Below are 18,315 nucleotides of genomic sequence, written 5' to 3' on the forward strand. Positions count from 1 at the left end.
ATATCTACAACTGCTATGATATAACTGGCTTATATTCAAGTGAAAGACTGTGGGCACTTTAATGGATATGACTTCATATTCACTTACATGAACACATTTTACTGACACTGCATTCTGATTGCCAACATTTTAACACCTTACTGGACAATATATTAGTTATTGCACAGGCTTTACAGTTTCAGTATAGTGTGGCTTCGAATAGGTCTATATAAAAGGGTAACATGTTATTTGAATGTATATCTGTTTTGCATAATCGTGTGTTTGAAGTGACAAATTTAACTGATTATTTTTACTCTAATTGGTAGAATCTAAATTCAGCATGTACTTGATTGTAAAATAACAGTTAAATGGTTAATTTTATAACTGCATGCATACCTGAGTGAGTAGCAAGTATCTTAAAGCTAATTCTTATGGAATATACAGTGTAAACACACATTAACAAATGGATAACATTTAATTAACAACTTGTAATATTTTATTTTAGTCAAACATAGTGATAATATTCTCCATCACATGCTGTATAGGAGTATACTGGACTACACTATTCAGTGCAGCAGAACAAAATAGACTGTGTCAGGCTATATTTACAACTAGGAGCTGATATTACCATAAAGGATTACGTAAGTAATTGTTGTAAATGTTTATGAATGCACTAAACTATTACTTATTAGTCATGAGCCTTATGTACCAATTTGGTATTGGCTAAAATAAACTTTACTATAGTGTGTTTTACTGGTTATAGTAGTAGTAGTAGTAGTAGTCTTTCCTACACACATTAAATAATTGACTAAAGTATTATAAAGTAAGGAGGTGTTCAGTAAGATAATGTACATATTTGGAATACTCAAAGGCATAACATTTTTATAAACCAACTGGTACTATACATTCATCTCCATTGTCTGTTGTGTATTTTTAACTAAAAGCATGTTTTAAAGACTGTATCATTTTGTGGTATAGTAAAATTGCACTTGTAGTAGAGAACTGCTGACCTTGCTAATCATATTAAATATTCTATTTATGTACAAGTAATACACATGTACATTGTAGTACAGCACAGATTTAATATTTAGGCATGTTGCTCTATTCTTATGCTCTGGTTCCAAAATATGCTTTTAAAGTATTATGCTCTTAAAATTGAGCATTATACTTTTGGGGAGTGCTCAAAATGTGCTTTGGAAAAATTAAATTATGCCCATTTTTGGCCTGTTAAATGGTGTATAATAGACCATTTACTTTGATTTTCATTCTTAAATATTGCTCTATTCTTATAGCCGGTTAATATATTAGAGAATTTCATTATTCCAAGTGATTGCTTTAATAGAGTAGTGAAATTGTGTGACTGCTCTATTGCAATTGTTGACTGTTCTATTATAGTATATCATGTAATTGTATAATTTGCAGATTTTCTCATTGTTAAAGCTTTACAATTGCTTTAAAATGCTGGTATAATGTCTGGTTCCAAACATACCTATTCCCAAAATTATGCCTTCAACCCTTGCGATGTTCCCAGTCACAAGGGTACTACTCTGTCTTCAACTGTGAGTGATTTTTGACCTAAACCCTCGATGCATTAAAACAACAGCTGAATGATTTCCACAGGTAAATTTTGCCAGAACTGTGGATAAGGAAGCCTAAGGTGAGGCCAAAACTGTAGCACAACATCAACTTGTTTGATTTATGTTTAAGAGTCCAGTACAGCAGGTAGAGGCAGAGAAACACAAGGAGAAATGATTGTGATGGCACCACTGGCAAGATATGCATAAGATAATTATTTTCCCTGCCAGGTAGATAAATGACTCAGGAAAAGTCTAACAGTGATGCTATTGTTTGTTTCCTAGTACTGCTAACCAAGCGTTGTAAAAAACTAAACCAATCTTGCTTCAGAGGAGCATAATGAAGTGTGGGTTTCGATAGCATGAAGCACTACAGCCAACAACTCCATGCTTTTTTGAGTACAAAGTTTTAGTATTCTTGGAATGCTACAAAGTTGATAAGGAGAGCTTGGTCTTACCACCTGCATAATAGACTTTCACTTTTTTTTGTCTACCTTTAAAGTAACAGTTCTTGCGATTCTTTGTTTTATGTCACAATGTGACATATGCAACTAAAGATTGTGGCTTAATATATGCATTTCACTATAATTATAACAATGTATTTGATTTATTTAAAGGTGTTTTTGAACATTGCATGATCCAAGCCCTTTATATATTCAAGCAAGTGAACACCTGGTATAATCTTTTGCATACTACAGTAGGTGACTGATACATCAGGCATAATGGCACTGTAGTATAGTGGACACAATACTTATTCCTTACTTTAAGTTATAGTCCTACTTACATGCTCTAATAGAACAGTCAGTGACTACTTTGTAAAGCTGCCAAATGTCAAATTTATATCATGGACAACAATTCTTTTCTTCTAATCATGAGGTAAAGTTAATAATGGCTAAGGTGTATTTACTGTGAACATAACAAGTTTATACTTTGAACAGCAAATATTTGAAAGCATAATAGGTTGGTACCTAGTTAAACAATGTACATTAATACAGTCACTCTCACTGTATCCCAGGGGCAAAACCAGCAGCTGGCAAGGAGGGGGACACAAACAGGCTAAGTTGTAAGTGGTTGGGGAGACCCAGATTATCTTGTTAGTTGCTGTATTTTTGAATTTTGAAGCAGCAAAAAATTACCTCTTATTAGTATCTCAGTGTTGATTTTGTCATTTTGGCCTTTGCAGATGGTTGCGAAGTCTTAAAAGCTGTTTAAAAGGCTATTAATGTCTTTAAAAGCAGTGCAACACATTAATTATTTTAGAGGTGTTAGTATGCACGAAGGTGTTGAGTGACAATTTTACAGCTAGTTTGACTGATTTGCTTTGATTACTGGTGAATTTGTAACAATAAATGCTAGTAAAAATGTGCATATTTTCATGTGTTATAAATTGATCTTGGCCTGACATAAAGTTCAGCAAAAATATAGCTAGCTATATGGCTACTCCACAAGGTAAGGAGCGAGATTAGGCATGAGGGTAGGTGGGGGGTCATTTGCCCCAAACGTTCCATCGTGAATCTGCCATTGTATCATGTTTCATACAACTTGGCAGATGCATCTCTAGCAACACAAATATACATATGGATAATGCAGCAATGAAAAAATTGAAATATAGGTTCAAAATGCAGTTATTGCACTATTGAATCTAGCCTGATGGTGTGGATTTGGTGATGAAGTTACTGTATATACCTGAAGGCTGCTATAGTTTATGCATGTATGAATATTAGTTATAGTAGTCACATTATTCTTAATATGTAAGCTATGCAGATGCTGTAGAAGAAAAGTCATTCACAATTCCTAAATAAACAAATACTCAACTACACTAGACTCTTATTGGAGACTCATAGAATATGCCATTATAATTTTGGGTAAAAATAAGTAGTAATAGGCTTCTGTCATTTGCCAGGATAATTAAGAACATAATAGGGTGCTATTCCAGCATAATTCTAGCATATAAGGTAGGGATATTAGGTGGATATTTCAAATTCTGGAGGTTAACTTCTGGAAATGGATTGATACTACCTAATAGAGCAGTCAGTGAAATTGCAATAGAGTGCTTAAATGCATGATAAATAGCTCTTTAGATAGATAATCTCTAATAGAACAGTCACTTTGTAATACTGTAGAATACTCTAATGGAGCATTTACTGATTGTAATATTCCAAGATGGTTGTAAGCAATGTTGTTAACCCACAGTAGAAGTATAATGCAAGTATAATGGAAGCATTGAAGAGCATAATTAAGGCCTGAGTCAAATATACATTTGCCTAAACCAATGTTGAAACCGGGTCACTACTGCTGACCCGGATGACCCACTGACCCGGATAGCACAGACCCGGATGTGACCCGGATGTGACTCGGATGCGACCGGATTAATTAAAGCCGAGACGTCTTTCAGCTAGTCTCGGGTGAGCGAACGAGTCTACATTTTGAGCGTTCGATTCGTGTTGAGTAAATATTGCAACTTCAGCCTAGCTGTAGGTTGAAGACCAAAAAACAAAAAAAAATGTCTTCACCTACTGACAATAGCTACCCCTCACCATAGATACCCTCAGTTTCGTGCTACATACTGCACTTACTAACAAATAGGCGTGGCTGAGTATATGTCGGTAATGCAATAAGTGGGCGTGGCTCACGAAAGAGCTACACGATAACGTTTATAAGTTCCACGTCGTCAAACGAACAATTTCGTTTCTCACGTGATCCAATCCGGGTCAGACCCGGATAAATTGTAAACCGGGTCAGACCCGGATGACCCGGAGAAAATGTGACCCGGATGACCCGACCCGGTTTCAACGCTGACCTAAACTGCTTTCTGGAATTTTCCAAAATTTTCACCTATTACAGGGTGCTCCCTAAAGAGTGGTAGAGTAGTGCTGCGCCACTATACCTTGTAAAATACCTTTGATGTGGTTAAAGGAATGTATATAATAAACAAAATCTAATGGCTTTGATGTTGTTAGCAAATCGACACTTTCTGGGGAAGGCTCTGTAGGTAGTATAGGAGAGTGGCTAAGCAAAATAAGTTGGTGTTGTGCTGCTTCTAAAAATCAGGTGCCATGCATCTAGTTAACTCATCTGGAAATAACCAACTAACCAAGAAGTTAAGAATGCATAAATATTTAGTAACATTGGATTAAGAACAAGTTGATGTAATGCTACTTCTAAAAACCAGGTGCCGATGCAGTTAATATTATCCCATTCTAACCATATAGTAATCAACCATGTATATATTTGTACCATAAATTCATCCTATTGTTATTATTAATTCAGCTAGACAATTAGATTTGTAATTACTATCACAGTAATTTAGCATATTTCATAATTCATGAATTATTTTGTAATGCGGTAATTATGTTGCTCTACACTGCTAAGGAAGCGTAACTATAACAAACCACTTTAAACAGCAAATTACGTACAAAAGTATCTTCTCAACTGTTTTATAGTGTGTCTATCATGTTTTCTCACACGAATTGCTTAGAGAAAGCCTCGAGGATTCCTATCATTTTTGTTCTCATAAGTATGGGTGACGCCCCCATTTCTACCCAAAGGATACACTATCTCTGGTATCCTAACGAGTAAGAGGCCTTTAATGTTGTTTTAAATATGTTAAACGTCTATAAAACTGAAAGGGAAGACTGTTCATGAAGTATATGAATAGTCGCCATACTTATTTTTCAGACCACCGAGAAGAAACCAACTCAGAGCAAAGCTTACCTGTGCAGAAATTTAATCAGACTTTATTTCGCCTTTACTTCTTATGTGCAAGCTGCTATTACCATTTATGACTTTGCTCTCGTTGGTGCATACAGACAAACATAGGAAGATAGGTACATACACACATGCATGCACGCCCACACACACACACTTTTCTGAAAACAATTTCAGTAAACCAGGTGTGCGCCCAACCTGGTTTAAAAAATCAAAACCCCAAATCATGAAAAAATGATATATAGTGTACACATGGGTTTACAGTATCCTGTGAACTTAAACAATAGGTTTTTGGTTGTGCAATAATACCTAATTAAATTATTGTAATTCTTGGATTTAGTAATTCATGAAATTTTCATAATTTTTTGATTGTGCCTTGTTAAACAAACCACTCATCATGCACACTAGTATCTTCTATAGTTTAACTATGTTGTTTTTTCTCACAAATAAAAGCCCCAAAGCTGTTCTTAATTTTTTATGTGCACATAGAGATACAAGGCCGGAGGAGACGGTCCGGTTGGTCAGGCCTGAGCCGGACCAATAATCTGGAGTTGAACCAACTAGCTGACCAGTTCAAACTAAATTACTCTCATGCAATCTTTGGACGATCACATCTACATGTAGCTACGTACATTTTACAGATGTTATTGAAAATGCATGGCACTAGTTACCTAGTTTCTCAGCCTAACTAAAGCACAGAATTACACGTATAGTACCTCCAATTACCTTACAGTACAGCATGGCATTCTTATCGTTTTGTACAAAAATGATTGTGGGTTCTACGTACAGTATCACGTGTGCTGACAGTTGGCATTTATCACGTGTAAGGCAGGTGCCTTCTTTGATTCTAAACCAGCACACTTATATCACAATTCAATCTTCATAAAATAATCATTAGCATTCCTTGGCTTGTCTCTCTTGGCTTCTTTTACTGGGCGAAGGGCTGGCAGTGACAAACCAGATGACTCATTCTGCGGCAAGACGCTGTACACCCATACATTACATGGTGGCCATCTGGATGAGATGTTGAGTAGAAATCACTCCTCTTCAACTACCCACTCGTCCTGTCGAGATACTGAACAAACTCTCAGTCTCACCCACATCGTGCCATTTTCGAATACTGATTGGTCTCGTGACGGTCCACCAGTATATTTACGTGATGATCCGTTCACTTCATACAAACCAGTATAGTAGTATACTGTATTTTTGTAGCTGTGTAGCTTTTTATTGTAGCTGTGTGAATTCACTGTATAGTAATTATATCCTAGCTAAAGGGGGCCATGCTGCTGTGAAATTTGGGGGGGAAGTTGCAAGTTGCTAGCTAGTTTTACTTTAAAATTTAGCATCAATTTTAAATTTTAAGGCATTTTCAAGCCTTTAAATTGCAAAAATTCTGCAGCTCCTGGGGGTTGCATCCCCAGACCCCCCTTGAACTTCTAATTGCTAGCTATAACTAAATGAACCATACAGCAAGTTTCATGCTGTGTCCCCTATGTCAGGTCTACAATTATACATAGTATAGAAAGTCTGAAGAACAACAGATAGGCTTGAGCATATTTATATAGCTAGCTACCAGTGAAATATCACTAAAATTGCATATATCTGAGTGTCTAATTTTCAAAAATATCCTGTGGAGGCATGCCCCCAGACCCCCTTAGGATGCTGGTGCTTCGCACTTCGCACACTGCGTAACAGCTCCTCTCTCATTGGCATGTATATAGTAGCAATTTCAACATTATAGTCAATGGCCTGACCAACTCAATTTTCCCTCCTCCGGCCCTGAGATATGCCCCCTTTTAGCCACTGGAAGGGATAGGGTAGTTTACAACCTGCACCATTGTTTTTCAGTTGATAAATGCCTGTAAAACCTGATTTCAGACTGCCAAAAAAAAGTCACCTCAGAGCAAAGTTTACCTGTGCGGAAGTTTAATACAGACTTCATTTTGCTTTTACCTCTTATGTAAAATTTGTTTTTATCATTTAATGATTTTGCTCTCGCTGGTGCATACGTACAAACATCTGTAGATAGATACGTAGATAGATAGGTACACATGCACACTGTTTAGAAAACAATTTTACTAAACCAGGCATGCATCCACAGCCAGAATTCAGCTGGCTGTGGATGTGTTCCTGGTTTAATAAATCATTAACTTTGATAAAAGCACCAAATATGGTACTGTAACAGTGTTTGTGAATCATACCAACAGTTAAAATTACCATATCACACACAAACAACTCTACAGATAAAACCAATAGAGAATATGGAAGACATAAAGTGCTCAAATATGCACATATAAAATATTACATCTTTATTGCCAAGCAACAGATAATCAGCTCTAAAAGCTGATCAAGGAAGGTGTCCATCCATGCAGGTCAGTAGGTCATATTCTTATGAGGCACTTTTGTAAAGCCTTGGTTATGCAGCATGCTATTTCTATTGAATTGTGTTTGTACTTTTACAATGAAATATTGGCACCTTCAGAAGAGCAACTAAAACATTTTGATTTATCATAATTCAGTGGCAGATCTAGGATTTTTTAAAGGGGGTTTCTGAAAGTTTGTATAGCTGAATAAGGCACTTGATGACATTTCTCCAGAAAATTTTGCAATTTAGCTTTAAGATCAGATTTTAGGCTACTTTTAGTTAGCAATTACAATAAATCCAATGCTTTAAACTGTAAGTACTATAGCTAACTATAGGCAATTGGTGACTATATGCTTTAGCTTGGATTACTCTATTAGAGTTGTTACTTGACTGCTCCATTAGAGTATCTCGATCATTTTTAATGCAGTGGGAAATGAAAAGTGAAGTGTTGCTAAGGGTTTAATAGCTATAAATGGTGTCAGTTAAGTGCAGCTGCATGCATGCTACTGAAATACAGTGGTATATAGCTGTTTGATATGACAAATTGTCAGTACAGCAATGTGTATGTATTTAGACTGCCACTGAGCTAAATTTAAAAGCGGATTTTAGATTCGAAAGATATTCTGACTGCACCTGTAATATTGAAATAAGTTCATGTTATGTAAGACCAAAAGACCAAGTTTGTGATTATTATCATGGCTTCTAGATCAGCTAGAAATGGTTTAATGGTTTAAAAGATTTCAAATATTGACCTCCTTTGTATAGGCTGTTTTCACTTTAAATTTTTCTCAATCACTATTGGTTCATAGTGTGTGTATTTGCTACGGTTTGGTTGCAAGACCACAGAATTATTCTTTTTAGAAAAAAAGTTAATATAAATCAATAAGTTGTGATAGGCAGTGGAATTTGTGGTCTGTTACTGTTGTATGTGGTGTAAACCTCCAATACTCACTCTTGACCAGCCCATGCAAAGGATTGTACAACTAAAATGTAACTACCTGTACAAAATTACTGCAGTTATTGTTTATTGGACTCATTGGTAATAGTCCGATAACCCAATAGGTGGCATGGCTACTATACAAAGTACAGTAGAACCTTGATTATCCAAATCTCGATTATCCGAACAGTGTAAGTCATTTACACCACCCATGTAGTGCTATTCCATGCAACTTTGCAGGGTGGTGTACTGGAGACTTTCACATTAATGTTAAGGTGGTCTTTAATACAGGTACAGTGTAGTTGTTAAGACACATTTCACTACGCTTGTATACCTTAATTGTGTGACATGAATTTGGCACCAGCTTGTTAGGGGCAAGTATAGCAGGTGTACACCTGCTGCTGTACAACAGTAACATCATAAATTCCACTGCATACCATTTTTTATTTAGATGTCTTGAACATATTGCAGTCCTGCAATCAAAATTTCAGCAAACACAGACCATGACTTAGCCATTAGTGCGAAAATATTGAAGATACATCTTTTGAATCACCTTAAGGTTTAAGACTGCACCAAAGGGAGTTTGAAACTAAATTAGTTACATTGTTATTAATCACTTTAAGGTGTTAATCAACAGTCGTCAATTTGTGAAAGTTTTATTGAATTATTATAGCGCATTATAAAGTTACAGTAGAATCAGTAAATATAGACAGACCAATATTATAATTATTTGTTGAGAGGCTATGTAGTGCAGTACAATAATGTTGGGTTGTTGTACATACACTCCATATATGGGTAATACTAAAAATACATCAGTGTTTGCTGAAATCTAAACGATGACCCTAAATCCTTGTTGATTTGACATGTAGTATTAAGATAATTGCAAATAAATGTTTCCCTGGCAGCAGGTTTTAATACATGTCTGTAAAATGTAGAATAACTACACTGTAACAATAATTTCTTAGCATAACCAGAAGAAAAGTAATACAGGAGGCATATCTAAAGTATAGTGGTGTATGATACCAGTACTTGTACTGAAATCATCTGCTGATACTGATACCAATACTAAGCATTGAAGCCTACACAAGTTTAATACTGAGTGATATAGAAATTTCACTGTTATGATACATAGCTAGCTATAGCTGTTAAAATATAACAGTAATTGTGAACTTTGATTGAGAAGTGATGTTCATCAAATTAAGCAATTAGTAATCCACAATGGTTTCCATCAAGTTTAGCATATTTGTTCATACAGTGAATATGAAAGTTATTGAACTCATTTATTAGGTAATTAATTGCATGGACAACCAATAATTCTACAATGTTTGTTACAGCCTTGCAACCAAACCTTTACACGAAAAAGCAAGCCAAATAGTTATAAACTTACTTCTTTTTGAGGAACAGCTGTACTATCATTTAATCACAAAGGATTGACATGCTTTAATATAATAGAACACACAGAGCAAGTGTAGCAATAATTAGAATAAAGTAACAAAGGCTTTGTATTCACTACTTTGTTATCCCTACTAACTTATTTGCTCTGGAAACTTAAGTAGAGATCATTGAAGATTAATAAACATGGCAAGTGTCTACTGGTGGTATCTGTAGCTTTGTACTACCGATACCAATCCAATACCAATACCACTAGTATCGGCATCAATACCAATATTGGTAAGCCTCTACTAAAGTGTGGCTCATCTATTAGCATATTATAATGTTTGTAGTAATGCTACAAAGGATGGTTATGACACTTTCTTATATACTTGTTGTTGCATAACTAAGAGGTAACACTGTAGCCACAGTATTAAAGGCCATTAGTGCATAGCACCTTAGATTGATACTCTAATAGAACAGTCACTTTATAGTAAAATACACTAATAGATTATTCAAATGTATATATACATATAAATATGAATATAAATATGTATGACAAAATGATCAGGAAAATCAAGGATGAGCCTATTTTGCTTTTTTTCCACCTATTTTTCTTTCCAGCACTTCTTTTATTTTTCACCCAAACATCTACTCAGCTTTACAGTGATTAGATTGGTAGTGAGTACCTTGAATTACACGAAATTCTGTGAAATATTCTACTAGGTGCATAATTGCTTTAGTGGTGACTCATATAAGTGCAGATTTCTGTGTATTTCAAATGTGACATTAAGATTGATTTTCAAAATCGGGTCACATTTAATGATCAAATCACAAACTTTATAGTGCAAATCTACTTGTTAATGGTTGTAAGGCATTCTCAATACGTTAAATTACAAGAAAAGTCTTGAAATTGTTTAAAACTGTACCCTGCTCTTATTAGTAACCCACTAAACATGAAAATTCTAATTATTTCACAAGTGCCCATATGGGTGATTTTCCAAAATTCAGTCACATTTGTGGCTACACATTTTACATGTGAGTGAACAAAATGTTGTAACAGTTGTCTCCTTACACTGATTAAACTGCTGTTTCTATCATAATATAGCCAGTTACTGAAGTTACACTCATGGAAACTTTCATACAGTTATATGCTGTGATACAAAAGTTATGAAATTTCAATGTTCAAAATGTGGGTAAATTTTGTGTATGAAAGGGTATTTACCTTTTGCAAATCCGGTCACAAATTTCAAGCATAGTAGGCCCAAGCCTATGTAGCCATAAGGGTAGATATTGTATATTATGAATGGATGACACATTTAGTGGATATGTATGTATTATGCACCCAGTGTGTGATCCAGTACCTTTAAATTACAATGGCAACAGAGAAATGTTGGTAGCATTTTATCAAGAATGTAAGCTTGCCATAACATCACCATGTCCACTTCAGTACAGCATTTGAAATATCTATCTCACAGTGTGATTTGGTTACATGTACAGGCAGGGTAATAATTATAACACTTTGCAAATTGTAATGTAATTTTGATTTCAAGCACAAAATTAACAAGGCTTGAGGTTTTCACTGCTTCGTCCTAACGGATACCTTTTGGTATAAAGCGATAATGTATGATGTACTCATCATGGACTTGCCTTTGTCCTCCTTTGTGTTCCATATCTTTTTGCTGACAATGAAAGTTATGGTAGTACACCAATTGTTTGTGCTCTTATTTCATAATAATAACAATAAAATGAATATTGTCCATGATCTTTTGCATCACTCCTCCAGCAGTTGAAGGTTACTTTCATGTAAACCTCTGTGTCTATAACAGAGAAAGTGGAACTATTTGCCTACTTAATGATTTTTCATGGTCCTGAAAGTGGTCCAGTTGCAGACCACCATATCACATGAGATCCTCTAGTAGAACATTCAGCATACCCTAATAGAGCAGTCAGTGATTGTTCCATTTTTAACTATCAACTTCACATGCATTTAACTACTCATTATCCTGTAGATGCTTCTGCTCTTGTATATAACTAGTCTTCACAATTTCATGAAATGAACTTAGTATATAGCTCAGTACACCCATGCTGATTGCCATCACTGTGACTCTTTAATTTATCTCTGTTGTGTGAATTGTAGTCGGTTAGTGTTGTTATGCATTCAGGGTTGTAATTATCATTTATATTGCTGCTGTGCTGTATGTTGTATAACATTAGTGACTGCTCTGCTAAGTGAAACACTACACATGAGAGAACTAGTTTTATTGAGTTGAACACGGGCTTCTACGTTTTTTGTCTTGTACAACTTGAGTACAGTAATGATTTTATTCTGTTCTGTATCCTGTACAGTACTACAGTGTAGTGTGCAAAGAAAGTGACCCATTATTGTAGGCCACGCCGGGCTATTAAACTACTAGCTACTCGCTGCTATAGATCCTTTACACCGAGCCACTCTTGGAGCTGCTTTACACCAAACACACACATGTAGCTATATGATGCTAGAGGACCTGATAGTTTTGCAAATAATCTTTCGTTCATTCAACGATTTTGTCAATATAAATCTATTTGGTAGTGGAACTTGTGTCCTTGGAAGCAAGGGAAGCATCATATAGTAACTTTGTCTCCTATATTAGATCATATTTATTTTGATTTATTGTAAATGCTTTTGTTTGTGTTGTAAGTGTACGATGTTTAATTGTTTTTGTGTGTGTGTGTGTTGATTTTGTTTTTGTATATTGTGGATATGTATTTATACCTCTGGCAGGGAAGAATGGCTATTGCAGCGGTGATCGTCGACTGTTTGGAGTTTAAATCATAAATCGCAGACTAGCTAGCTGGCTACAGTGTCCCAATGAAGCCTGTATCAATGCACATGTCACCTGAAATGTGGGTGCTATAAATACTATCACAGCAAGCCATCCGAGAACACTTGTTTTCTCTAATGCCATCACTTAGTTACGACATGCTGACGTCATGCGAGACACGGATATGTTTGTACACAAGTCTCCGTTTCCAATCCAGTTGGAAAGTATACTGTATCTATGATCATAGTAATAACATACTTTCTAAGTGTTCTATATTGAGCTGCATGTAGCGATCAGTATCAGTCACGAGTTCCACTATAGAACCTAGTGTAAATTGTCTTATTACATGCAAAGGACTAAGCTGAAAAAATTCCTTGCAGGTTACACAGCTAAGTGTGCCCACGGGTTGGTGTTACAGTGTTCATACTCAGTGAAGGATTCTTAATAGTGTTACACACAGTGAGTCTGACTAGTATATATTCTATTACTGACTGCTCTATTAGAGTATCTCGATTTTTGTATAGATTTTTTGGGGGAGAGGGGGACACATGCTTTCAGTGCCCCTCCTCTGGAACAACTACTCTCAATGATCAATAATAAAATAGTTATATTGACCAGTAGTAGCTACATACTATCACAACTACTCTCAATGATCAATGATAATATAGTTATATTGACCAGTAGTAGCTACATACTATCACAACTACTCTCAATGATCAATGATAATATAGTTATATTGACCAGTAGTAGCTACATACTATCACAACTACTCTCAATGATCAATGATAATATAGTTATATTGACCAGTAGTAGCTACATACTATCACAACTACTCTCAATGATCAATGATAATATAGTTATATTGACCAGTAGTAGCTACATACTATCACAACTACTCTCAATGATCAATGATAATATAGTTATATTGACCAGTAGTAGCTACATACTATCACAACTACTCTCAATGATCAATGATAATATAGTTATATTGACCAGTAGTAGCTACATACTATCACAACTACTCTCAATGATCAATGATAATATAGTTATATTGACCAGTAGTAGCTACATACTATCACAACTACTCTCAATGATCAATGATAATATAGTTATATTGACCAGTAGTAGCTACATACTATCACAACTACTCTCAATGATCAATGATAATATGTGACCGGATCTTGGAAAACCTACCTTTTGGGCACAAGCAAACTTTTTGGGAAAACTCAATTGAAAATTTCAACATTTTTTTCAATATTAATTTTTTTTGCACATTTGGATAAAGCAACTATTAAACCTTCTTGCTGTGAAGTTTCACACCCATAGCTTCTTTTTCTTAGGAGATATGGATGATTATATCAGACCATGTAGTAATTTTACATGCGTGGGACAACAATTAACTTACAAATTAGGTGATTTGTTCAGGTGCTGGAATGGCTAAAACTTAGTCTTAGACAATAATACATGGCATTTAATTGCATAAATGTACCAAGAATACTTCATTAAACTATCAGAAATGTCTTTTAAAGTATTCTAGATAGTAATAACGGAATTATTGGTAAACAAAGTGGTTTGTCACCATTTGTCACCCTTAATCACTCACAGAACTCAATACATTACCATAAAAGTTAGTTTGTAATGTACAGGAGAGAAAATTGGCCATATCTCAGGAATGCTTAAAGATATTAAGTTGAAATTTTGACACAAGATAGATAAGCACCCAGTACCTTATTTAAGCTATAAAACAGAAAATTGACCAATGTGCCAAAAAGGTAGGTTTTCCAAGATCAGGTCACATATAGTTATATTGACCAGTAGTAGCTACCTACTATCACAACTACTCTCAATGATCAATGATAATATAGTTATATTGACCAGTAGTAGCTACATACTATCACAACTACTCTCAATGATCAATGATAATATAGTTATATTGACCAGTAGTAGCTACATACTATCACAAATACTCTCAATGATCAATGATAATATAGTTATATTGACCAGTAGTAGCTACATACTATCACAACTACTCTCAATGATCAATGATAATATAGTTATATTGACCAGTAGTAGCTACATACTATCACAACTACTTTCAATGATCAATGATATTATATTTCTCAGTAGTTTAATGTTGTCTGTATAAGTGATATAGTTATTTTGCTCTGAATTGTAATGACGTTGTGTCATTATACCAATGTAGATATATGACAACTCTTTTATTCTTACACAAAAGACACCACTAGAAAGAGCAGTTGATGAAAACAAGATTGACATTGTCTATTGTATAGTCAAAGAATTTAATAAAGATGTTTCCAGTGTTGATCAGGTATAAACAATTATAGTCCTTACTGTATTATTATCTAACTACATAATGATGTTGAACATTTGTAGTATGTGTGCGGTGTTCTATGTGAATACCTGTTGTTACACCACAACCCATACAAGGGTACATTAGTGTAGTGCAACAGTATTGTGTGAGTCACTTTCTGTCATAATTGGTAATAAGTTTAGTTCACTACAAAGGTTAACGGGCAACTACATGCAGGATATAGTGAAAATGTGACGCTATTATCTTAATTTCACAAATTCAACTAGCTCTTATTAATGCATTTTTAAAAGTGGAATATTATTGTGCTTTAATGTGTGAATGTGAATAATAGCATTCCTGTCATCTATAGAGTTACCAGTCAAGGATTAATAAAGTGATTCAAGATTATGAAATATCTCATCCAAAATTGATGATGCAAATGCAAGGTACTGTATACACAAGTAATCTTGGACTAATCTGTTGCAAGTATATAACTTGTTTGTATATTACATGCATCACAAATCAAGTTTTGTCAAAATCTTGTTTGCTTATTACATTTCTTGATATATCCAGCCCATGCAGGCTGAGGTACTTACAGAAATCATGTGATAATAAAATAAAAAGCCACACTGCTACATACAGTAGTAGTAGTATCAACAGAAAATTGGAACAACAAACTACAGGTAGCCACTTGACAGTTATCCTCCAATTTTATGTATATTAAGCTACAGTTCTCAAATATTTGTGACCTTCACAGTGTAAATGTTTATGGTTGTTGACTGATTAGCACTGTCTGTATTGATTTGATGATTATTGGTCCATAAATGACAGTTTAGAAGTAACAATAGTACTTCCCATTAACTTCATCCATTGAATAGTTTGTTTGCTACATACAGTATTTAAAAACTCACGTCAACTAGATACCTGACTGCACTAAATTTGTTTTGATGGGTCCATAATTTTTCCATAAGTGGCTTCCTTATTTCAAATCATGCTTAGCTTCAAACAAATATACTACAAAATTTCACTTTTTCACTTTGTACAAACAAGTCAGATTCTAGCTAAGCTGAATTAACACATAAGTATGTGCTACTTGAGCATTTCATAATATTACACTATGATCCAATTAATGTGGAGTCATGAAAATGTTACTGAATCTGCCAAACAACAATGAACTCTTATTAAGACTTGCATTCACAAACATTGCTAACAGTGATACCTGTGTAAAATAGTCACTGTATAAAAATTGGTCATAAAAGTTTTTCCAATTTTGTTCTTTATGTATCAAGCAAATTATACTGCCTCTAATACACTAGTACCTTAATTCCAAATACAGCCAATTTGAAAGACAACAACATACACAAGCATTCTACCATGTAGCAACATAATTAGAATAGAAAACTGGATACCAAACAATGAAATACCCCACATTCCCAATAGTATGTATTAATGTTCTTTATCATCTGAGCCACAAGCTTCTGTACTGTTTGATAGATCAGTGAAGAACACAATAATGACATGGCATTTCTCCTTTGGTAGGAAGTACACAAATACTAGTACAGAGATGTTTATCATTCAGCAGGAATCATAATTTCTGTGGTATCTATTGACAAATGCACTGCACCAAATTATTAGTGACATGACTATCATTAATAATTACATGACAAATTTTTAATTAGCAAACTACTTATTCATACAAAATTATTTTAATCTATCCTTGATTCTGTTTAGCCACACCACAAAATATGATAGCTGGTGTGCAACAGCTTAGCATGATGGATAACTATCAACAGAAGAGGAGTCAACCACAGCATCAATCACAACACCAGCATCAAGTACCGCAGCGAAGGAGTCAACATCCACAGCATCAACCACAAATCTGGCACCAAGAACAACAGCAAAGGAGCCAGTATCAACAGGATCAAACACAAGACCAGCATCAAGTGCTGCAACAGCAACAAGAACAAACCAAGCCACTACAACTGCAGATAAACAATTTGGTGATACAATTCCAACAACTACAAACAACTGTTACAACAGAGCAACAGAAGTCACAATCATTAGAGAGAAGATGTCAATCACTAGAAACAACTCTAGCTTCTGAACAGGAGAAGTCACGGTCACTAGAATCAGCTCTAGCTTCTGAACAGGAGAAGTCTCGGTCACTAGAATCAGCTCTAGCTTCTGAACAGGAGAAGTCTCTGTCACTAGAAGCAAGGTGTCAAACTTTGGAATGCAATTTGACAGCTGAGCAGCAGAGGTCCCAGTCAAGATATCAAAATCATGAGGAGAGGCTGAAAGAAGTTGAGGACACAGTTGAACAATTGTGGTCAATTTCAAGGGATGAAGTCAACCTTACTAATAAGATCATAGGCACAGGAGGATGGGGATATGTCACTGAAGCTAATTTCAGAGGAAGGAGAGTGGCAGCTAAATGTCTTCATACAGTTATCACATCTCAACACAACCAGCAATTGTTTGCGAAGGAAATGAAAATCTTTGCTCGTTGTAGGCATCGCAATCTATTAGAGTTTATTGGAGCTGTTCCCGATCACCCAGCTATCATTGTCACAGAGTTGATGGACACCAACCTCAGAGAAGCCTTGAGTAATGGAAGAGCCACTCCAAATCATATCCATCCCATCTGCATGGATGTAGCTCAGGCACTATCATATTTGCATGGCATCCAGCCCCACCCCGTAATCCATCGTGATGTCAGTGCTCCCAATGTCCTACTGAAGGCTGTTGACACAGGAGGATGGATAGCCAAATTGTCTGATCTTGGCTCAGCACAGTTTGCTAATATTGCACAGACCCTTGCTCCTGGATGTGTGGTGTATGCTGCTCCTGAAGTTCATCAAGAAAGTTCTGCTCGTAATCAGACCACTAAGATGGATGTCTACAGTTATGGTGTGCTTCTAATAGAGGTCCTCATCAGACAGATGCCTATTGGTAATGTTGCAGATCTGATCACTACTATCCAACCAAAGTGGCTAAATTATGTTCCACTGATCAGATGGTGCACTACCAATGAGCCATCCAGGAGACCAACTATGATCCAGTTGATCAACACACTGAATACCATAATTATCTGAACAGTTTTTGAACTGTATTAGTTTATTTTAGGATTCACAGCATTTTTTGATTTTGTTTGCATTAGGTAGCCTTTTTGAACCTTTATTTTTGTTAGGAATATTTAATGCTATGAATACATTTTAATAAACAGTTGTTTTGATTTGAGATTCATAATAGAGTATTAATATTAA

General features: G+C 35.2%; 1 protein-coding gene across 1 annotated transcript in view; it reads left to right on the plus strand.

The window, feature by feature from the left end:
* The window catches only part of LOC136246426 (probable serine/threonine-protein kinase DDB_G0271682), a 313,867-nt gene extending 295,552 nt beyond the window's left edge, over positions 1-18,315 (plus strand). The window contains exons 2-4 of the mRNA XM_066037851.1: positions 14,942-15,067; positions 15,420-15,495; positions 16,781-18,315. Coding sequence (XP_065893923.1) covers positions 14,942-15,067; positions 15,420-15,495; positions 16,781-18,144 — 1,566 coding nt within the window. The 3' untranslated portion in view covers positions 18,145-18,315. The remainder of the gene's footprint in view (positions 1-14,941; positions 15,068-15,419; positions 15,496-16,780) is intronic.

The sequence above is a fragment of the Dysidea avara genome, chromosome 2 (assembly GCF_963678975.1).
Source record: "Dysidea avara chromosome 2, odDysAvar1.4, whole genome shotgun sequence".
NCBI lineage: Eukaryota > Metazoa > Porifera > Demospongiae > Dictyoceratida > Dysideidae > Dysidea > Dysidea avara.